The sequence below is a fragment of the Phoca vitulina genome, unplaced genomic scaffold (assembly GCF_004348235.1).
Source record: "Phoca vitulina isolate PV1807 unplaced genomic scaffold, GSC_HSeal_1.0 scaffold13, whole genome shotgun sequence".
NCBI lineage: Eukaryota > Metazoa > Chordata > Mammalia > Carnivora > Phocidae > Phoca > Phoca vitulina.
The window spans coordinates 1,348,407-1,370,953 of record NW_022589716.1 but is presented as its reverse complement, the minus strand read 5'-3'; the positions used below and the strand labels follow the sequence as shown (position 1 = coordinate 1,370,953).

Here is a 22,547-nt window from a genome sequence, read left to right as displayed (position 1 = left end):
ATGAAACGCCCAGAACAGGCAGATCCAAGGAGAAAGCAGACTGGGGGGCTGGGGGAGGGGGCTGGGGAGAGACTGCTAACGGGGACAGGGTCTCCTTTCAGGACGATGGACATGTTCTAGAATTAGGTATCGGTGGTAGTTGCACAGCTTTGTGAATGCACAAAATGCCACTGAATTGTCCACCTAATTTAAAATGGTTCATTTCATGTTGTGAATTTCACCTGAATTAAAAAAAAAAAACATTGAAAAAATGTGTGGCAATTTCTTAGGGATGGTTTCTGGGTGGTTTTAGAAATTTTAAGTGGTGAACCTTTGCACTCTCTGTCTTCTGATTTTTTTTGGCTGCGGGTAGGATGGGCTCCCCCGTTACACGCAATCAGCGCTTGATGGGAAGACCAGTTGCTGGAGCTGGGTGGGGTCCATGTCGACACCAGGGCCTCGGAGTGCGTCCGCGCTCCCAGCCTGCTGGGGCCTTCCGTGCAATGTCCTCAAGTCCCCTCGCAGACGCCTCCCTGAGAGGCAAGGGCCACCGTGAGCCCACTTCCCACATGATGGACTGAGGCCTGAAAGCCCAGGTCCCACTCAGGTCCGGCGGCCTCCACGCCTCCCAGGCCCCCTCTGTTGCGTCTGGAACCCACGGCCCCTCCCTTCCCAAGCGGTGGTGTGGTGGGGGCCGCAACGTGATCCCATGTCTCCGCACGCACCCACTCACGTGGCCGGGCTCCTCCACCCAGGGCCTTCTGGGCCAGCGGCAACCTGTTTCTCTCAGAAGGGAGCGGAGCCAGGAGTGGGCTGGGAAATGCTCTCAGCGTCTGGGGGGGGGGGGGGGGGGGTGCTGGACAGGAACCGCCAGGGGGCTGGGAGTGTTCTGGGCTTTGGCGGGGAGAGGGAGCTCCCAGACTGTGGGTCTCAGGAGCTGGGACCTGCTGAGTGACGCTGGGCATGTCCCTTTGGCTCTCTGACCTCAGATCTCTTCTGTGAAATGGGCTCAGTAGCAGTCAGTGCCTCTCAGACGGGATCTGAGGGATGAGTGAAACAAGCGAGGGCCCAGCGGAGGAGAGCCCCCACTTTTCCGACCAAGGTAGGGACAGAGAGGGCTGTGTGGGTCTTAGATGGGACGACCGAGGAACACCGGTTTTAAAGCGAACACCCAATCCTACAGCAGTTCCTCAAAAATTAAAAACAGAATTGCAGCCGATGAATGGGTGAACAAAACGTGGTGCATACATGCAATGGGATATTATGCAGCCTTAAAAAGGGCGGACATTCTGACCCAGGCTACAACGTGGATGAACCTGGAGGACCTGTGCTGCATGAAATCATGTCACGAACGGACAAATACCGTACGATCCCACTTCCTGGAGGTCCCTGGAGTCGTCAGAGTCAGAGACAGTTGATGGTGGGCGCCAGGGGCTGGGGGAGGGGGTGGGGACTTAGTGTTTAATTAATGGGCACAAGTTTCAGTTCGGGAAGATGACCAAGTTCTAGAGATGGGTGGTGGTGATGGACGCACAACGATGTGCATGGTACTTCACGCCCCTGGAGTCTGTGCTTAAAGATGGTGACTCCTAGGTTGTATATTTTACCACAATTGAAAAAAAAAAAAAAAAGAGGAACCAGACTGATGATCATTCCCGCTGGAGCTGCTGTGGGCTCAGACTGCACTAGAGGAAGTTGCTGGGGTGTACCTCTGACTAGAGGATTCCCCAGCCCCCTGGCAAGCTCCAGCTCAACCTGCAAAAACCCAGTACTAATGCCTCCTCCTCCAGGCAGCCCTCCCTGATCTCCTGGGTCGATTCTAGCTCTGCCACTGCATCCCGCAGCCCTTCTTCTGGCTCATCCTTGACCCCTTGGAGCTGGAGTGTCTGTCTATCTCTGTCAAGGAGTGAAGCTAGGCTGGGGTGAGGGGTTGGGGAGTGGGGAGCCCAGCTTTGAGGGTAGGAGAGTAGGGCAGCAGCAAGGGAAGGGACACTTAGGGGACCAAGACCCCTTTGCTCAATAAGCACTGTTGACTCCCCTGTGCCCACACCTGCTGTGTGGCCCAAGGAGACGCCGGTGTGTCAGACAGAGCAGGATATGCGTCGTGTGGCCGGGACCGGGCCCGGGCCGAGGCACAGAGAGGGACGTTAGACCGACTCAGCGACACTTGAACCCGGCCTGGCCCTGAGTGGGGAGTTGGGGGCCCTGCGGGGAGAAGCAGGAGGGGCAGAAAAGATTGTCCTTCTGAAGGCCAGCTTTGAAAACGAGCGTGTGTCTGTGTGTTGTATTCGTGTCCTGTTACGTGATTCTTTGTGTGTTTGTGTGCTAGGCCTGTCTATGTGTCTGTTGTGTAGCTGCGTTGGTGTGTGTGCTGAGCGCTGTGTGTGTGTCCGTGTGTTGCGTGTGCATCTCTGCGTGCATGTTGCTCCCTTGTGTGCCCACGTGCCTATGTGGCAATTTTGAGGAACCGAATCCCCAGGTCGGATGTGTTTGCTGCGCAGAGGGTGGGAGGCTCCTCCACGCTGCCCGGCAGCCCCGCTGTCTGCAAGCCTTCTCTGCGCTCTGACCACACCCCAGTTCTGACCTCTTCTCTCCATTGCCCTCCGCCCCTGGCCCCCAGCTTCCCTCCCGCCTGAGCTCTCCTCTCTCCCATCAGCTGCTAGGGGAAGCCGTGAAAACCTAAAACCCTCTGTGGCTCCAACCCTGGGCACCAAGCCTCTGCCCCCTGTCCCAAGCCTCAGGCTCCACAGGGAGTTCGTGCCAGGGCCAGACCTTCCATGCTCCCATCGGCCCCCACATGCCACGAGCATGGAGATATCTGTCACCCCCACCCCACTGCCCCCCCAGGGGAGGGGTTTTGTCCAGTCTAGTTGTCTCCCTGCATTGAGAACAAGACCCAGTACACAGCAGGTGCTCAATAAATACCTGAATGAGTGAGGGTGAAGGAGGGGCTGGAGAGGGCAGAGGAGCCAGGTGGGGTGAGGACTTGCCTGCGGGTTTGGGCCTGGTCAGGGGACGAAGGCTGGGGAGTTGGTGAAACGCCGTGAGCCGGCACCTCGTGGTTAAGGAGCATCCCTTTGGTGGGCTGGACGAAGGGGTACGTGCCAACTTGGGGGGTTGGGAGCTGTCAGAAGCGGGGCTCATCCAGTGCAGGGGTTCAGGCTAGGGGAGGTGGGAGGGGATGGGAGATTCAGGAGGTGCAAAGAACAGGAACATCGCTGATTGATATGGAGGAAGGTGAGCCTCGATTTCCCGTTTGTGCCATGGAATAGCCAGACCCATGCTCGCTGAAGCAGGAGAGGCCCCTCAGAGTGAGGATGAGGAGCAGGGTGTCAGGAAAGACACCGAGTTCTTCTGGGGACGCGTCTACCCTGTGGTTTTTCCTGGGAGGCCGGAGGACCTGAGGACATCCTTGTTTCAAGGTCAAGTGGAGAAAGGATCCATCTGAGGGGTGGAGATGGAGCGGTGGGAGAACACGGGAGGAGGTGGTGGCTCAGAAGCCAAGGGCAGAGGGGCCTGCTCAACAAGGGGGTGTGGTCGGCACCCCGCTGGATTCACACCACTGGCGCCTGACCGAGGCCGGTGGTCCGGATTGCAGTGGGGTTGGAATGTGCACGAAGCCCAGCACCCCCAGCAGGGCTGCCGTGAAAAAGTCTGCTAACACTAAGTGCCGGTGAGGCCCAGGCGCCCCAGGACGTGGACAAATCTTAAAGGCACAGAGCCGAGCCAAAACAGCCAGATCCGAAACAGGACACACTGTGGGATTGTGTTTGTCTAAATTCAAGAACAGGGGAGACGAAGCAGTGGTGTTTGCTGACGGCACTGTGGTTCCCTCTGGGAGGCCTCCAGAGGGAGCCTGTGGGGGTGGGGTGGATGGGGGGTGTTCTGTGTTGATCTCAACACACGGAGGTAAACATGCATCAGTCTTCATACAAGATCTGAGTATTGGGCACATTTTGCTGCCTGTTATAATCTCGATCCAAAAGTGAATATACATAGTCACTTAAGCGAACAAAAAATTGGGTAGATTTTAAATACACGAACTATCAGTAGCATTAAAAGTGTGTGGGTCAGGGACACCTGGGGGGCTCAGTAAGTTGGGCGTTGGACTCTTGATTTCGGCTCAGGTCATGATCTCAGGGTCCTGGGATCGAGCCCCAGGTCGGGCTCTGCGCTCAGCACAGAGTCTGCTTCTCCCTCTCCCTCTGCTCCTCCCCCTGCTTTGTCTCTCTCTCTCAAATAAATAAATAAAATCTTAAAAAGAAAGTATGTAGGTGTGTGGATGTGAAGCAGTGTATAGTCACTGCTCTGAGGTTTGGCGGGCAGGGGGTTGGTGGGCTGGGGTCCCTGGGAGGACTGTGGTCAGTCGGGGCAGAGCAGGGGCTGATGGGAGAGGCAGGTGGGCGCAGAGGAAAGAGCTCATCCAAAAGAACTTGCCAGAAATTTCCAGGCACGGTATTTCCAGGTGCCATGACCTTTTAACCTTATAAAAATCAGTGAAATCCCTCAAAAATTAAGCCCGAATTACCATATGATCCTCAATGTCACTCCCAAGTTTATACCCCAAAAAGCCAAAGGCGGGGACCCAAAGAGATTTGTCACACCATGCTCGAGGCTGCCCTAGTCACCATGGCCAGAAGGTGGAAACAGCACCAGCGTCCCTCAGCGGACGAGCGGATGAACAAACGTGGCAGGTCCACACAGCGGCCTATCACTCAGCCACAGAAAGGAGTGAAGCACTGACAAGCGCTACAACGTGGATGAGCCTTGAGGACATTTTGCTGAGGGGGAGAAGTGAGTCACAAAAGGACAGTGATTCCCCCGTATAATTCCACTTACACGAAGCGTCCAGCGGAGGCAAAGGTGCAGAGGCAGAAAGCAGATGGGCAGTTGCCAGGGTGCTGGGGGCGGGGGGCAGGGAGTGACTGCTCGTGGGACCAGGTTTCCTCTTGGGGTGATAGAATGTTCTGGAATGAGATAGAGGTGGTGGTTGCATATTATTGTGAATGCCACAGAATTTCTCACTTTAAAATGGCGAACTATATGTCATGTGAACTTCGCCTCAATTGAAAAACGATGACAAATCAGCAGCACCGTGGTCTTTGCGCCTTCTGAAAGGATCGTGGCCCCTAAAGAGGGCGACCCAAGAGCTCCCACCTGGTTGACAATAACCTGGAACTTCCTTCTTCAAGAGACTCTTTCTTCTAACCAAGTGGCTTGCAGAAGCCCCAACGTGGACACGGAAATAGTCCCAGAGAGGAAAAGGAGCCTGCTCAAGGTCACACAGCAAGGAGAGCTGGTCTGTGGGACTCAGTTTTGGACTGGGGACCCCGGGAGAGCCTGGGTGAGGGACAGACTCAGTTCCCTGTTTGTTGAATAAGGAGCTGGAAGGAAGTGGGTGAGGAGCACCCAGCTGCTCTCCCCCCAGGCCCCCTTCCCCACCCCAGAGGGCAGCTGAAGCAGGTAGGGTGGGCAGCACTGGGCATAGGGGACTGCTCTGGCCTGTCTTTGGGCCTCGGTTCCCCCTGTGTACCGTGGGGGCTGCAAGGCTCAGGCAGGGACTGGGCAACCTCCCTGAGCGGAGGTTCCCTGAGTCTCGGAGGGTCAGCTGATCCCTGACTGGCCTTGACTTGGTTCTTCTAGCCCAGACAGAGTGGCCAGTGGGGATCACAGGCCCCACCCCGAGATCAGAGCTCCCAGTCCCCCCGACCCCCATCTTTAGCTTCCCTAGCTTCTTCCAGAGGGTCCTAGAAGATGCCCCTGGGCCATCGGGGCACATTCAGAACCTGTAACCTGTGACCTTTCCAAGCCTCCACTTGCACATCTGTCACAGTCAGGCTGCAATGAGAACCCCCAGGAGGGCTAGCAGGGGTCTGGGGCACCCCGGTGTTCAGAGGGCCTGTCCCGCCCACCTCTCCCAGTGGCCTAGTCCTAGGTTTGATTTCTGACCTGTAGGCGCCCCCTTGTGGCGAGGACTGGCAGAACCTGTGGGCGTGTCCACAGATCCCTGTCCCAGCCCAGGACGGCCCTGGAGCCTGGGGACACAGCAGTGACAAACCAGACAGGGGACCCTGCCCTTGGGGGCCTTCCAAGGCAGATGGGGAACAAAGAAAAATGTGGGACAAAGGACAATTGCATATAGGGACAAGCTGGAGTGGCAGGGGGAAGATGTCATTTGAGTTGAACTGTCAGTGTCGAGAAGGCAAGCGAGAGAAGGCTGCACCAGGACAGGGAACTGCGTGTACAGGGGCTCCGGGGGGGAGACAAGCTTGGGGCAAAGAGGCAGGGGTGGCAGGAGCAGAGGGAAGGAGGGTGTGAGTGGAAGCCAGAGTGGGGACTGGGCTGGACCTGCAGGACGAGGGGTTTTATTCTCGAGGACACTGGGGAGCCATGGTAGGATTTTGAGCAGGGGAGAAACATGATCTGAACTGTGACCTTTATTAAGAGCCATCATGGGCCATCACAAAAACACGGGTGATAATTTAACAAATATCCGTTTATGCACCACTGACCAGAAGGAATGAACTTGACAGATGCAGTGGACGCACGTGGTCTCCAGCTGTCCCTCTCCCGCCCCGGAACGTACCGCTGTCTAGAATTGGGAGTCAGTCCTTCCTTCACGTGCTTTATACTTTATTACATACTGTTGGCCATAGGCAACATGATTTATGTGAGTTAAAACTTTATATAAGTAACAGGACAACATCCTCCTGCAATTGGATGATTTCATTAATATTGTTTATATTTTTAACTATTAGTATTTTTATTTTTTAAGCTTTGAAGAACTGAGGTGTGACACACACATGAACTGTGTAAAGTGCATGTGTGTTAGATGTCCATCGCGGCGTGTGTTACCTACTTGTACATGAGCGGGAGCAGCACCCAGATCAAAATGTAGGACCTTCCCATCATTCCAGAAGGTTCCCTCCAGTCCACAGCCTCCTGCCCCCAGGAGTAGACGCTTCCGTGCTTGCCTGAGCTCTGTTCTGCGGTGGCGGGGAGCGGGCCTCTGTGCCTTTTCATCGCTGTGTCTATGGGGTTGAGTGGGGCCCCCATCGTTTGTGTTTCCAGTTTGGGGCTACCGTGAGTCCGGCTGCTGTGAGCATTCGCGTCCATGTCTTTTCGGGGACTCATGTGCTCACTTCTCTTGGGTAGATGCCCAGGGGTGGAACTGTGGGGTCGCAGGCTGGGTGAATGTTCAGCTTTGGTGGGAACCACTGAGCATAGCTGTGGGGTGTGGCCGTGTCAGCACACCCAGCCCTGGCCGGTCACCGAGTGAGCAGAATATTCGCCTGGATGGACACACAGCTGCTCCGCCCTCCTCCCCCTGGTTGCGCTTGGGCCGAGTCCCATTGTTTGTTCTTACAGGGCTGCGGGGAGCCTTCTTGAACGTTTGTGCCGGTACGAGGAGGGGTGCAGGGGCATGATGGAACTCGGGCCAGGGCGGCAGGACAGCAGTGACAGCGTCACTTTCACTAGTCCCTAAGTGAGATTCAGCACCTCCCAGCTGCACCTGTCACATCACAGGGGCTTCGGGGCCCCGGGTCCTGGCCCCTCCTGCCCACTGTGCACGTTGCTAGAGAAAAAGCCACCAGGCGAGCCCTCCTTCCCTGCTTGTCTGCCACAAGAGGGGCACTTTCTGATGCTTGGTGGGAAATGGGATCGTTTGTTGTAGGGAAGCTGCTCCCTCCTATTGCTGTCGGTTAGGGACGTCTGTTGTGGCAACATTTCTTTCTCAAACGTACGGATATGGTTTGGTTTGGTGGTGGAATGAGTTATAGGGATTGAGTGGCCTCTGAGGAGCCCATTCATGATCTTGGTTCAACCCCGCTTAGTCACAGCATATGATACTCCATCCCGGTTGCTAAGATTTTGTCTAGGAGTTTTGTTGTTCGTAAGTAAGTTTCGCCCACTGTTTCTTCTCTACCATCCTTAACTGGTTTTGGCATTCAAGTGCCGGCTGCTTAAAAGAATGAATTGGGGGTTTTCCATCTTTTTTTTTGTCAGGAACTGTTAAGTGGCATTAAATTCATCTGATTTTTGATGCATTAAACATCGTTATAACATCATACTGTAAAATTCATAAAACATAAACATACAGTTCAACAGAATTATGAGGCAAACACCCCTGTCACCACCAGCCACTCAAGAAAGACCAAGTGGCCAGCACCCCGGAGCCCCCTGTGCCTTCCCCTCTGCCGCCCAAGGTGGACCCATTCTGACTTCCTCTTCTTTAGATTTGCCCCTTACGATGGAAGCATCCCTAAAGAACAGTTTCACTGAAGTCTGTTTCTGAACTTCCTTCTAAAGCGATCACACTGTATGTGTCTTAATTACTATAGATGAAGTAGGCTTTGATGCCCAATCAAATAGGTCATCGCTTTCTTTGAGAGAGAGAGAGAGCGCACGCGCAAGCGGGATAAAGGGCAGAGGGAGAGGGAGAGAGAATCTCGAGCAGACTCCCCGATGAATGCAGAGCCTGATGCAGGGCTCGATTTTACGACACTGAGATCATGACCTGAGCCGAAATCAAGAGTCCGACGCTTAACCGACTGAGCCACCCAGGTGCCCCATTTTATTCTTCAAGATTCTTATTCTTGGCTCTGACCTTCCATGTAAATTTTAGAATTTGCTTATCAAGTTCCACAAAAACCTGACTGGGATTTTGAATGGGAATGTCTTCAACCTATACATAGTTTTGATGTCTATTCGTTTTCTATTGCTGCTGTAACAGATTATCACAAACATAAAACGACACAGATTTATTAACTTAAATCCTGGGGGTCGGAGGTCTGAAAGGGTCTCACGGGGCTAAAGCCAAGGTGTCAGCGGGGCTGTGTTCCTGCTGGAGACTCTGGTGAGAATCTGTCTCATCCTTTTCCAGCTTCTGGAGGCGGCCTGCATCCTTGGCCCATGCCTTCCTCCACCCTCACAGCCAACCACCACAGACCGGGTCCCTCCCACACCACCGCTTTCTGCTTCTCCCTCTTCTGTCCCCTTCTTCTGCTATTAAGGACCGTTGTGATTACATTGGACCCACCAGATGGTTCAGGGTAACCTCCCTGATATGGTCAGCGGATTAGCAACCCTAATTCCATCTGCAAATTTAATCCCCTTTGCCATGTAATTTAACATATTCACAGGTTCTGGGGACCGCAGACATCTTTGCGGGGGGGGGGGGGAGCCTGTTACTCTGCCGACCACAGGGAATGTTGGCATCTTTGGTACAGATGTCCATTCTATAACCAGGATGTGCCCCCCTCTCCTTGTAGGTCTTCCCTGAACACCCTCCATAAAGTTCCTCGAGAGCCTTGTGTATTTTTTTATTTAATCCCAGGTACTTCATTTTGGGGGGGTACCATTGTCAATAGTTTGGAGTTGGCATGTGTTGTTTATTCTTTTTGATCATGAATGTTTATCAAACCCTTTACCTGCACCTATTGAACCGATCATAAATGTTTTCCTCCCTTATTCTTTTTAAGGCAGTGGATTCGATTAATGCATTTTCCAGCATTAAACCATTTTGCCTAAGATTTAACCTTAGACACAAGGTTATGTCCTTTGTATACATGGCCAATTCCCCTCAGATTTTATTTAGGATCTTCACATCTATGGCCATCAGTGAGATTAGTCTATAATTTTCCTGTTTCATATAGTTTCGAGGAAATGCTGGTCTCATAAATGAGTGAGGAAATGTTTCCTATTTTTCTACTCTCCGTGAGTGTTTGTTCAATTCTCTTTTTTCCCCTTGAGTGCTGGGTAGAGCTCTCCTAATACAGCCCTCTGGACCCGGAGCTCTGACCAGTTCTGGTTCTTTAGTAGCCATAGGACTACTCATATTTTTTTCTTTTTGAGTCAGGTTTTGTTCTCTAGGAATTTACCCATGTTAGTTAACATTTTCAAGGGTGCTGGCACAAAGTCGCTCCCAGCATCCCTCGCCCCCTTCAGGGTTTTTGGGTGGCTTAGACAAGGACAGCCCTCCCCCAGGTGGCTGGAGCTCCGGGGGCACAGGACAGCCTGCATGCCCTGTGAGGTGGTGGCTGTCCAGCTGTAACCTCTTTCGTGTTCGAAAAGCTGTAGTAATCTTTCATTCCCAGTGACAGCGACCTGTGCCTTCTTTTCATCTTGATTCAACTTCCTAGCAGCTTTTGAATTCCATTCATCTTTTACAAGCACCAACTTGTGGTTCTGCTTTTCATTGAATGTTTTCTATTTCCTTCGTGTCTGCTGTTTTTTCCTTCTTTCTATGCTCTTAGGCTTCTTGTTTTTTTTTCTGACTTCTTGAGATGGATGCTTGGCCCCATTCTCAGTCTGTCTCTTACATATACTAAATTAAACATCACATACACATGCGCTAATAGCGGGAGGGCTTGCAGACAACCGTGTCCTAAGCGTTGCTGGGAACAGAGGCCCCCCCCCCTATGCTGCGGATGACTGTCTGTCTGTCCCACAGGGGCTCTGGAGGCTGCAGCTTGGCCTCCAGGGGTGGCAGTGAGGATGGGAAATGCTATTGGACCCACGGTCTCTTCTGGAGGGAGGCCAGGCTGTGGATGTGGGTGTGGGCAGTGAGGGAGGGGGCATCAAGGGTACCTCCAGCAGCTCTGGCCTGAGCCCTGGGCCAGGGTGGTATCCTTAACTCAATGCAGCTGAAAGGCCAAGCTCCTACTTGGGCTGATGCCCACCAGTCCTCCAAGGGGGAGCTGGTGATATGGGAGAGGGCCAGGGGAGCACAGCCCTTGAAGGAAGAGGGGGTGATCCAGGCAGGGCCAGCGGCACAGACGTTGGGGGGGGTGTGAGGCAGGTGCCCGCTGTGGGAAGAAGGGTGCTTCCTGCCTGTGCGCCCCCCACGGTCCCCTCTGTGGACCAGGCAGCGGTTCTCAAACTCCAGCGCACATGTGAATCCGTGGAACCTGTGAACTCTGCCTCGGCAGGTCAGGGTGGATCTGTGAATGTGCGTTCCAAATGAGCTCAAAGGGGACACTGATGCCGCTGCTCTGAGGAGCACACTGAGGAAGACCGGCGGGGGGCGGGGGGTGATGGGAGCCCTGCACCCGCCCCTGCTCACCCAGGAGGAGTCGGCCACGTGCTGCGTCTGAGGGAAAGCAGGCGGCGTGTTTCCGTAATGGACTTTAATGTAATCGTGACACGAACACAGGCAGGGTGGTGGTGGGTGACCAAGCACAGATGTGGATGACCTGTGCCCCCAACCCTCCAAGGCCAGCAGTCCTCACTGGACGCCACTTCCCTGGGGGGACAAACACTGATGCGGCTGAGTGACAGCCTCACACGGCACAGCGGACCCTGGGAAGGCACCTCCGCCGAAGCCTCGGGCAAAAGGCGACGAGCCTCCACCGAGAGGCGCGGGCCAGGGTTGGGCCAGACACGGGAGGGAACCCAGTGTCATGTGGGCCTTGCTGAGGAGGAGGGCACTCTGCCCTCACGAAGTGCTGCCCGAGAGCTTCAGGACAAGGGGCGGGAGGCGTGGACAGTGAGGTTCACGTGAACAACAAGGAACGAACGAGACAGAAATTAGGAACACTCATGAACCTACAACATTCAACAGAATGGCAACCAAATGGCGGCCCGGCCAGCCTGGCCAGAGGCCGTGTGCAGCCAGCGGCCGGGTGAGCACTTCCCCTCTTTGTGGTGCCTGGGAGCTAACCAGCACAGAAGGCTGTATTTGATCTCTAGAGGGAAAGATTTCATTTCCTTCCCCTCAAACTGACTCAGGGGGCAGAGAGACAAGACTTCTCGAAGATGAGCTTCTTCCGGAAGAAGGGACCCAGAGACGAGAGTGGCAACGGCAGAGCAGGTGTGCCTGGAAAAGGAGGGGTCCCCGGGAGGAGCCGGGAGGGTGGCCTGTGGCCAGGGGTACCCCTCCTCCATCCAGCAGGCTTGGCAGGTGCTTCCTCCTGGTGCTTCCGCCAGGAGCCCCAGCGCCGGGGCCGGGGGCGCTGGCCGCATGGCCCCTCACTGGGTCCGGAGCTGGTAATCTAGAATCAGGGAGGGAGGCCTTGGTTTTCTGCACTGTACCTGTGGGGGAGGGGCCGCCCCCCCAACCCTGGGGCTGCTCCACGCGCACCACCCTCTCAGTAGCGCGCACGGGTGGGCTGCACGCACCTCCGTTCTGAGTGATGTAGCGGACCCACGGCAGAGCCTGGTAGCCGCTCTTCTCGATGATCTTCAGGTAGCGCACCTAGGGCACAGGCAGCAGGGCCCTGAGCATGTACACGCTGCCCCCTCCTGGTCCCCCCACCACTCCCCACAGAGGCCAGGGAGGGGAGGCTGTGATGAGGAGTGGGCCAGCATGGGCAGGGGGCAGTGGGAGGGCACGGGAGGGGCGGGTGCCTGTCCACAGCATGCGGACGCCGTGGGAGGGAGGAGTCACGCTGGAAGGGGTGGAAAAGAGCCAGGGTGTGTGTGTACTCCCAGGCACGGCCCTCCAGCAGATTCCTGGGGAGGGGGACCCAGAGTTCACTTCCCCTCACAGATCTGCCACGGAGGTGCCTAGGAAAACAGGCCCCATGGTGGCAAAGTGCGTAGACACTAGAGGCTCGGACTCTAGTTCTGGGGGTCAAACCAATCTCTGAGCTCGGAGCCGAAACACAGGGTCAGGTCTGAACTGACAGGTGTGGAGAGAGGCAGAAGCAGGGCAGCACCGCGGTGGCCCCGGGACAGACTGACCAGCACCCTCGCCTAAGCTGTCGTCTGCAGCTCTCTGAGCCGGGACGGACACCTGGGCCTGCCCATGTCTGCTCCGGGGCCCTGGCGACCCCGGCCACGTGTACCTGGATGCCAGAGGTAGTGAAGTAGGGGATCTCAAACTTGACGCTGATCGGGGGCTTGCCCTCCTTGTCCTCCGCTTCCACGCTGGGCAGGCCGAAGTGGGCCCGCATCAGGTACTCCTTGCCCCCCTGGAGGAGTACACGAGGTAGAGATGGTCAGGCCAAGAGCTACCCCAGAGAGTTCCAGGTTGCTGGCCTGGCCACTGAGCCCCTTCCTGCGTGGCTGTGGTCACCCAGAGTCTCAGCTCCTCCAACGCACTTATATTTACCCCAGGCCTCACGGACTGTCCTGCCGGCCGAGCCGGGCAGATCAGAGGCATGCTGGGGAAAACCAGTGAATTCCAAGAATCAAGAGTTTCACAAACTCTCAGGGAGGGAGGACTAGTTGTTTCAAGGAAGCCTAGCCTGACAGGCCAGGCCTCAGGAAGGAAGAGGGGGCACAGACATACGGACAGTGCAGGTGCCACCATGGGACACGTGCGCCCTGCCCAGGCCAGAGTCTGAGTGAACACCCCCACATGCCCAACGTCCAGCAGGCGGCGTGTGCAAGCAAGGGGGGAAAGGTCAAAGTGAGGGATGGTGAACAGAGGGAGGTAACAAAAGTAAGAGACCAAGGCCGGGGGCTGACTGATGAGTTGGACTGGTGTCCTGTCCCAGAGGGTAAGGAAGGGGGCAGCTCTGGCCCCAGAGGCTGAGCAGTGACTAGAGACGGGGCCTGAGGCAGGGCCAGGAAGGCCTGGAAGGCCAGTCCGGCACAGGAGGAAGGCATCTCGGTCTGGTTGTCCAGGGGCCCGGTGCGTCTCACCTAGAGCAGTGGGGAGCAAAGAGAGCACAGCTCTGGCCACACCCAGGACCCTGTAGTTGTTGATCCCCAGGGCTCTGGCAGGAGTGGCTGCCGACCAGGGCCGGGAGCCGTCCTTGCGCGTCTCGGGTAGAGCAGAGCCGAGCCCCGGCTCCCCAGGGCCGCGCTCAGGCTCCTCGCCCTGGGATGGTGCCAGTCTGCTCACCAGTGCCGGGGCCAGCGTGAGAGCGGGGGCTCTGCCCGAGTCAGGGACATGTGCTGAGTAAAGACTCTGGGACAACGAGGGGAGAATAATGTGGTCCCAGCAGCAGACAAAGCAGGCGGCAAAGGAATAAAATCAGCTCCACCAGCCTGTGTATGAGACAATAACCAGACCCCAAATCTGAGCCTCATGAAGACAAAAGGGAAAATGAAAGCAAAAGCACATGCAGACGGGCAGGCCTTCCCAGCGGAGCGGTGGAAGTCTGCTCCCCTACCCTGGGTCCGTCGTGTCGATGTCAACGGGTTTAATGCTCGCACGGACCAGAAACACCGACAGGCTGGCTCACAGACCAAAACACAGCTCTGGGCCGCGAAAGCAGACAAAAGCTACGCCAGCAGAAGAGCGGGTGAAGGCGCGCCAGCGACGGGCAGACTAAACACCGCAGGGGCTGCCGTCAGGGCAGGAAGGGAGGGCCACGGTCCTAGCGGCTGCAGTCCTACGATCCACAGGGAAGGTATCATAGTCACGAGTGTCTATGAGCGCCAACTAACAGGGCGGCAACCTCTGTCAGGCAGATGCTATGCGACGTGCAAAGGGAACCAGAGGAAGGCAGTGCTGACCGGGTGGACGCCGCCACCGTGTCACGGCAGACCTCGCGGGCTCCCTACCCCGGTCACAGAAGCCTCGTCTTCCTCCCCAGTGCACCTGCAGTATTTACAAACTCGACCTTCTGTTAGCACACAGCGGACACTTGGAGAAATCCCGGAAGTAGAAACAGTAAGAATAACACTCTGGCTTTAGTGCTCCAAATCGGTGGTGAGGAGAAATGAAAATCAGAAGGCCCACCCCCTAGGAAATTTAAAAAGAACCACCGAGGCGCATGGGTGGCTCAGTTGGTTGAGCGTCTGACTCGTGACCTCAGCTCAGGTCATGATCTCAGGGTCCTGCAATCGAGCCCCGCATTGGGCTCCACACTCAGCAGGGAGTCTGCTTGAGATTCTCTTTCCCTGTGCCCCACCCCCAGGCTCATGCTTGCTCTCTCTAAAATAAATAAGTAAATCTTTAAAAAAACAACAACAACCAACTCTCTATCCAGTTACAGAATTTCTAGATGAGCAAGTCAAATATTACATGTCAGAATCTATGGGTTACACAGGTAAGGCAGGGCTTAGAGGAACATCTTGGATTAATATAAATACTTGGATTAATATAAATTTTAAAGCAAAATCATCAAATGAAAATATCTAACTTGAAAAATTAGAACAAAGAAAGGATGAAGAAATGCAAATTAAAGACTTATAAAAGACAGAAAAATATCATAACAAAATTAAAATACAAACCTGGAAAGAAAAAACAAAAAGACAAGCTACTAGGCAGCCTTATCCAGGGAAACAGCAGACCCAAATACACACAAGAAGAAAGAATAAGGAAGAAGTAACCATCATAAGTGAATGAAAAGAAAAAAAAAGACCACTTTCTCCAACTTGGCAAACCTGGTTAGGATGGATAATTTTGAAGGGAAATATAATTTACCCAAACAGTCTCCTATAGAAATGGAAACTCTGAAGGACCCGATTTCCAGAGAAGGGATGGAGAAAGTAGTCGAGATCCGGAAGGTCACACAGCCAAATTCTATCAACCTTCTCAAGACCAGACGATGTCCCGGCCACTTAAACGGTTCTGCAGCACGGAGACGGGACACAGAGTAATTACGAAGCAGGTATAACACGAATACCTGACAGACAGTGCACCAAAAAAAAATCAACCTCCGTTATGATTATCAAAGTGAAAACGTTATGTACAATCTTATCAATAGAATCCAACGGTGCATTGAAAAGGAAAGATACCTCGAACGGGTGGAGCTTACCAGAATGCAGGGATGGTCCAGCTCCACCCACTGACAGACCTGAACTCACAGACACTGAAGGGGCACCTGGGTAAGTCTGTTACCCATTTGTGCCAAAACCGCAGTAAAGCAGGGCTGGATCGAGTCCATGGCCCAACGTGGCGTCGCACTTGGAGGGGACACCTGGCTGTGTCTCCGGGTGGGGGCAAGACCAGAGGCCACTGTTCACCACCACTAACAGGCCCCGGAGAGAGCAGCCCACGAAGCAAGGAGGTACCAGAGCCATCAGATGCCCAAGAAGAGCAGAGGAGAAGGGAAACCTGCATCTGGCTGCAAATGATACAAAAGAATATCTGAAAACCCACGGGGATTGAGAGAAAAACTACCCTAAAGCAGACACCCGGTAAGGAACCAGGGCGTGAAACTACTATGCAAACAGCGGCTACCTGCTGGAAGACACGGTGGAAGACAAGACCCCACTCAACAGAACACTGACTTAAGGCTCATCTTAACAAGAAATGGACAAACTGGCAGGAACTTTGGGGGCTCCTGAGGACGGGGCGTGGGGGACGGACGGGGCGGGCAGTTCTGCGGCTTTCATTTGGTTCCAGGCACATGAATGTGTCCCCCCTGAGGAAATTCATCGAACTGTCCACATTTCATCTGTCTACTTTTCTGCATGTTGTACTTCAATGAAAGTACTTTTTAAACCAAGGGAGAGGCTATGTGAGGTGTATAAGGTAAACACGAAGACGGCCCCCAAAGCACTGAGGTGAGACAGGCACAAAGCCTCATAAAGGTGTTAGCTCTTCCTACTCGACTTATAAATTTAGTGCAAACAAACTGATTCTAAAATTCATAAGGAACACCAAACAAGTAAGCAAGGAAGAATCACCAGGAAACAAACAAGCGATGTGGGTGTGTGTGTGGGGGGTGGGGGGGCTGCCCTTATCAGATGTTAAAACAGAGAATAAAGCTCTGAGTTAAAATATGGCCTTGCTGCGTGGACAGAGAGACAATAGGACATTCAGAAAGAGATCTAATGCCACGTGAAAATCTGATATTTAATAAACATGGCATTTCAAACCACAGGGGAAAAGACGGACTTTTTAGTAAACGATGTTCAAAAACTGAATAGCCATTTGGAAAAAGATAAAACTGGACCTGTACCTCCCCCCATTTACCAGACCTAGTTCTGAAAGCACCTAAAATTTAAGGTGAAAAATGCCACTGTACAGGTTGTAGAAGCAAATATAGGTGAATTCCTTTACATCTGGGAATGGTGAAGCCTTTCAAAGCATGACTTACAATTCAGATGCAATAAAAAGACCAGGAAATCTGACTATATTAAATAATAATGAAACAAAGAAGCAATCAAAAAAGGTCACACAGCAAAAACTACCAGAAACAAAGCCAAAAGATAAACATTAAATTGGGGAAAACCATCTGCGACTTACATCAAAGAAAAAGTGCTCAACTTGCCCATATATAAAGAGCTCTCAGAAACAAAGAAAATGACCAAACCTGAAAGAAAAATGAGCAAGAGATGGCTGCTATGGTTTCCAGAGAAAGAAATGCAAATGGCCCTCAGACATAAAAAAAGGAGCTCCATCTTGTTTATAATGAGAAAAAGGCAATGGGCCATAATCGGCACGGGAACACACATCCACCTTCCAGGCTCTCTGGGCAAACCCAGACTCCAGTGCTGAAAATCCTGAACACAAGCCAGGCAGCTATGCCAGCATGAAGTGCTCGACATTCCTGGAGCTGGTGCTGGATTCCTGAAACCCACACTGCTCAGGCCTCGAGGCAGTCTGGTCCCCTTGAGGGAAGCTGAGTTCTGAACCAGTGTCGGAGAGAGGGCGGGGGGGGGGGGGGGTGCCCTGATCCTGGAGATAGGCTGGTCACACGCAAGCTGCCTCTGCCAGCTCCAGCTTTCCCTCCTTGCTCGGCCAGCCCTCGGCTCTCCTCTGCTGGCCCCCCAGAACCCCCAGGTGGGGATCGAGGCCCTTCAAGGCTGCTGTACTGTGATGGGCACAGGGAGCAGGTGGGGTGTGGGTGGAAGTTAAGAGGGGCATCCCACTGAAAAGGGCGCTCACCGGGAAGGACTTGATGGACCACACGATCTCACTGTTCTCGGGGACCCACTTGACACTCCCCACCGTCGTCTTGAACTTGGGGGAGTCGGCATCGTTGGGTACGGGGATGTGGATCTCCACGTTGTTGGCCGTTGACCGCCGCTTGAACTGGCTCTTGGCCTGGAGATGAGACCAGTGCAGCCAAGGTTGTGGAAGGCACAGGTCAGACAACCCAGTCCCCACCCCGCCTGCTCCCACTAGGGCCCTACACCCCTTGGCCTGGCCTGGGGGCCCCACCATGCCGACCCCCAGTCCTCCAGGCACAGCTCACAGCCTCTCACCCACCTGAGATTCTCCCTATGCCCTCCAGTCCCCTTGACCGTCAGGGCTCCCTGTCCTTCCCTCTGGCTCACAGTGAGGCAGCACAAGCATCAGCCACGGGCCTTACCTCCCAGGATGGGGAGCACAGAGCCCCATGGGGCCCCTGCCCTGGTTCGGACCCTGTGCCAAAGGCCCTGAACAGGCAGGGCCATCCACCAGCCCCCCACTTACTGCCCGTGGCCCAGGCTGACGCTGTGTGTGGGACGGGCACGCACCTTGATCATGTACTCGATGCGGCTGTGGGAATGCTTTTCAATCACGGACTCGATCCATATCAAGGGCTTCACCTATTGGGGAGAGTGAAGGTGGCACTCACGCATGGTCATTTTACAGAGGCCCATCTCACAGAGGGGAAACTGAGGCCTGGGGAAAGGGACCATGTGCCCAGGTGTGAGCCCAGCATGCCAAAGCCCTATGGAAGGAGTCCACAGCCAGACCGGGATGGACATAGAGACCGATGCACATCTGTGAAAATGCAGAAAACATCACTGGGGCTGCCTAGAATGGGGTCTGGCCCCTCAGAAAGTTCAGAGCCCCAAGCTGTTGAACATGGGCTCTGTGGAGCCTGGGCAGCCCGTGGGAGCTGTTGCCTACCCTGGGTGTCACCTTGTGGATGTGAGACTCATCCTGGATGGGGACTATTCCCACCCACCGGGGAGGAGGTGGGAGCCTGTCTGGGGCCTCCACACACTGCCCACTGCCGTCTGGGTGGAAGCCCGCCCCGGGGGAAGGTGCCTGTGGGCGCACTCACGTGGGTGTTGAGGCGGTAGGACATGAGCTCAAACTCGCCATCTGGAGGGATGAAGGAGATGGTGCGGTCGTTCTCGAAGCGCGAGAGTCGCACACACTGGTGGAACTTCACGTCCTCCAGCTCCACGGACTTGCTTTTGCCACCTGAGGGGAGGCAGGGGTAAGGGCAGGACAGACCCTAGGCCCTCTGGGTCACTCTGTCAGCAACGCTTCCACTGCCTGGGGCTCACCCCTGGCAGAACAGAGCTGCCCCTCAAATCTGTGGGTCACAAAGGCCAAGGGGCCCAGGTTCCCATACAATCTCCCCTGTCCCTCCTCAGCCCCTTGGAAGCCTCGTTGCATCCTGACACTGGGCACATGCTGAGGGCAGGGCTGGGCGGCCTGGTTCACTCGGAGTCCGCAGCAGCTAGCTCAGGGTCTGGCCAGGGCTCCCGCTCAGGACACATTTGCCAAATGACTAATAGACCGGGCTGGGGATGCACGGCGATGGCTCAGGGCTCCCAGTGCGCCCCGGCCCCCATCATCATCCCATGGGTTCTCGGTTCCTGTCTTGGTTTTCCATCCCACAGAGGAGCTGTGCAGGCCGGGCCAGCCAGGGACAGGAGCCGCCCTGATGGGCCAACACCACAGAGGCCCTCAGTCCTGCTGCCGTGGAGGTTAAGTCCGGCAGCGCGGCCACTGCTCCCGCGGCTGGCGGTCCAGTTTGTAAACACAGAGCCTCAGTAAGCCGGGCCCTGCGGTCACTGTGGCCCCTGCCCCAGCACAGCGAGTGCCATCTCCAGGCCAGGTGGTGAGAGCTGGAACCACTGTGGGCAGCCTTAGAGCAGCCCAGACCCCGCGCCCCACCCGGGGACAGGAGCTCCGCAGGGAGAGGAGAGAACAAGGCCTAACCTTGAGCCCGCAGCTCCCTCCAAGATGGTGTAGCGCAGGGTCTCGGACCTGCTGCGTGACCCTCCCTGAACTTAACATCTAAGGCACTGGCCCGTGTCCTCTGGCCCGGGGGGCGGTAAGGGGACTTGACTTTGGGATCTTCACTCTTCTGTATTTTCTATGTCCAGGTATCAATGTATTAGTTTTCACAGTTATCTTGTCCACAACGTGAAAATGTGTCTGAAGCAAGTGCTTGAGATCCGCGGGTTCCCTCACGCAGCTCAATATCCCCTCAGCGCCGCTCTGAGCTCAGCGTGAGGCCCGCTCTGGCCACAGGGACGCCGTGGGGCTGGCGGGGTACTCACGGCCTGTGTTGTCGAAGAGGACCTTGTCATTGAGGCCCAGGCGCAGCTCGGGCATGCCTGATAGGAAGACCCGCATCTTGATGGAGCCCACGATCTCGCTGCGCAGCACGTTGCCATTGGCACTGACCTGGGGGATGGCGAGGCGGGCGTGAGGGGAGGTCCCTGTTCACCAGTTGCCCCATTCTCAATGCCCTTCTCACCATCCCCTGAGCTGGGTGAGCCTCACCTTCCTCCCATCCAGCCTTTGTGCAGGGCCACAGGGGCCGACACATGGGCCCTGCCCTCTCGGTCTCAGGCCACACAGGCAGGCCTCTCTCGGAGCAGGCCACACTTGCTTTTCTTGAAATCTGTTTCTCCATGTGGGGCCTGAGGCCACCCAGCCTGTGTCCCCTACTTCCTAAAGATGGGGCTTCCAGGGCCCTGACCCCTCTGTGCTCCCCAGGGTGCCCTGAAGTCTGATACCACTGATCCAAAGTAACCGTGCATTTAAACAGATATAGTCATGACAGTAACTGACTGAGCCCTTCTTCTGCCCCAGGCGGGGCTCTGCGTGCCTCAACAGCCTGCAGGCCGGGGCGCTGACTCAGGTGACCCTCTACCTCACGTGCAGACCAGGAAGCATCTGAGTGCGATGAGAAGTCATGGCAGGCCAACAGGGAAGCCCTGAGACTGTCATGAGGGAGCCAGGCTGCTGCAACACCTCTTCACATGCCCATTTTAGATAAAAGGACACTGAGGCACAGGGCAGAGGCCGCACGGTGGCTGGCAGAGGCGCTAGGGCCACAGCTGTGACCACCACCCCATATCAGCACGTCCACACCCACAGGCGAGGGCCAGGGCTGCAAACGCAGGGGTCTTGGGGCCGCACGGGCCACTCCTCAGAGGGGCCAGCCACACTCACATGGTGCAGGGCCCGAGTTGCCTCTCTCTGCAGAGGAGGAGGAGAATCTGTCCAGCTTTTAACTCGAGTGTCTGGAAAGCACCACATGCACACACGCAAGCGCTCCGCCTCTGAGGGAGGCAGAGAACTAAGGCACCAAGTAGATGACAACCCCAGGAAAGGCACACAATAGGACAGCAGGCCCTGCACGGTCTGGCTCCATCACCCCCCCCGCTCACTATACTCCGGCCACATGGCCTCTCACTGTCCGCACTTGGCAGGCAGCTCCCTGCCCCCACAGCACACAGCAGCCACCTCTTCCTCCCCTGCCTCTCGACAGCTCTGTCTGCCCACCCATCTCTGTCCCCCCTCTGGTGAGGGGCTGTGTCGGGCTCCTCCCGGCTGGGCCAGCACAAGGACAGCGCCTGGGGGCAGAAGGTCCTCAGAGAGCACGTGCCAACATGGGCCCTCGCTGGCTGGCCAGGCTCTGGCACTCTGACCGGCCTTACTCAGGGGGCCCTCCATGCTCCCAGCTGTGACTGCCCCTAGATTGGGAGGGCTGTCTTCCTCCTGGGGAGTAGGGACTGCACAGCCCTCTGTAACTGAACATGTGAGGTCATGAACGCTGGGAAGGCAGGCTCAGTAGGGGAGCAGAAAAGCCGTGCAGCCCACCAGGCTAATCTCAGCCCTGCAGGCAGCAACCAGGACGGGTGGGCGCAGAAGAGATGTCTGCTGAGCTGCTTTCAGTACATCACTACGTCCAGATGACCAGAATCTGGAGGCCCACGTTGACTCAGCTGCCAGCTCTGCAATCAGACTCAGGAAGATGGTGTTCCGACACGTCTCCGATATCCACACCCACCTCGTGCTGCCCCATGTATGGAAGATCAGGGGTCCTTCGGGCACAGACACATGCTGGGGTGCACTGGGACTGGACACACCTTGAACTCCTAGTGCTTTCACATACAGCTATTTGGAAACTGCTCCTTGGGATTTGCTTTTCTACCCCAAGACACTCTAGAGTTAGAGGGACCATGTTCTGGGCTCAATGAACAATTCAGACAAAGGTCCCGAGACAGGAGGGGCATGCAGTTACTGAGGCCACTGTCTTGCTCCATGACTTAAACAGTAAGAAGGCAAATATGCTTACATTAAGTCCACTGGGAGAATCTGTTGGGGAAGCACTCTTGACAATTCCACAACCAGGAACTCACCCTTCCAGGAATCCCGCCCATGTACAGGACATATCCCAAACACAAGTCTGAGGATGAACAAGCTCGCTCATTTCTGCACTGTCTGCAGCAGCTGGAAATGGGCACACCCGAGTGAGCCGCATGATGGGACTGGCCCACTGACTACGACGACAAACCTGGGCAGGGTGCCTGGGCAACCATGGAAGACTGAAAGGCGCAGCAGGTGGATCGGGGAAGAACCGCTGTAGGAGCAGCGCCCTCCCTGCCTCCCCTCCGTGGGAAAGTGCAGAGGAAACCTGGAAGTGGAAGCAAGCACTGGGGTGCAGACTGAGCTCACGGAAGCCTCTAGCTCTGGCTTCAGCGCCAGAGGGGGAACTCCTGCCTCTTAGAGCGAGTACAGAAATCCCCTAATCCCC

At 55.4% G+C, this 22,547-nt stretch overlaps 1 protein-coding gene across 2 annotated transcripts in view; it reads right to left on the bottom strand.

The window, feature by feature from the left end:
* Nucleotides 1-8,537: 8,537 nt before the first annotated feature.
* Nucleotides 8,538-22,547, bottom strand: part of AP1M1 (adaptor related protein complex 1 subunit mu 1) — a 31,112-nt gene continuing 17,102 nt past the window's right edge. For both annotated transcript variants that reach the window (XM_032412311.1, XM_032412310.1), the window contains 7 exons: nucleotides 20,059-20,185; nucleotides 18,825-18,967; nucleotides 18,289-18,360; nucleotides 17,714-17,872; nucleotides 12,768-12,893; nucleotides 12,100-12,175; nucleotides 8,538-11,972 (listed from right to left, as the gene is read on the bottom strand). In XM_032412311.1, coding sequence (XP_032268202.1) covers nucleotides 11,950-11,972; nucleotides 12,100-12,175; nucleotides 12,768-12,893; nucleotides 17,714-17,872; nucleotides 18,289-18,360; nucleotides 18,825-18,967; nucleotides 20,059-20,185 — 726 coding nt within the window. In that variant the 3' untranslated portion in view covers nucleotides 8,538-11,949. The remainder of the gene's footprint in view (nucleotides 11,973-12,099; nucleotides 12,176-12,767; nucleotides 12,894-17,713; nucleotides 17,873-18,288; nucleotides 18,361-18,824; nucleotides 18,968-20,058; nucleotides 20,186-22,547) is intronic.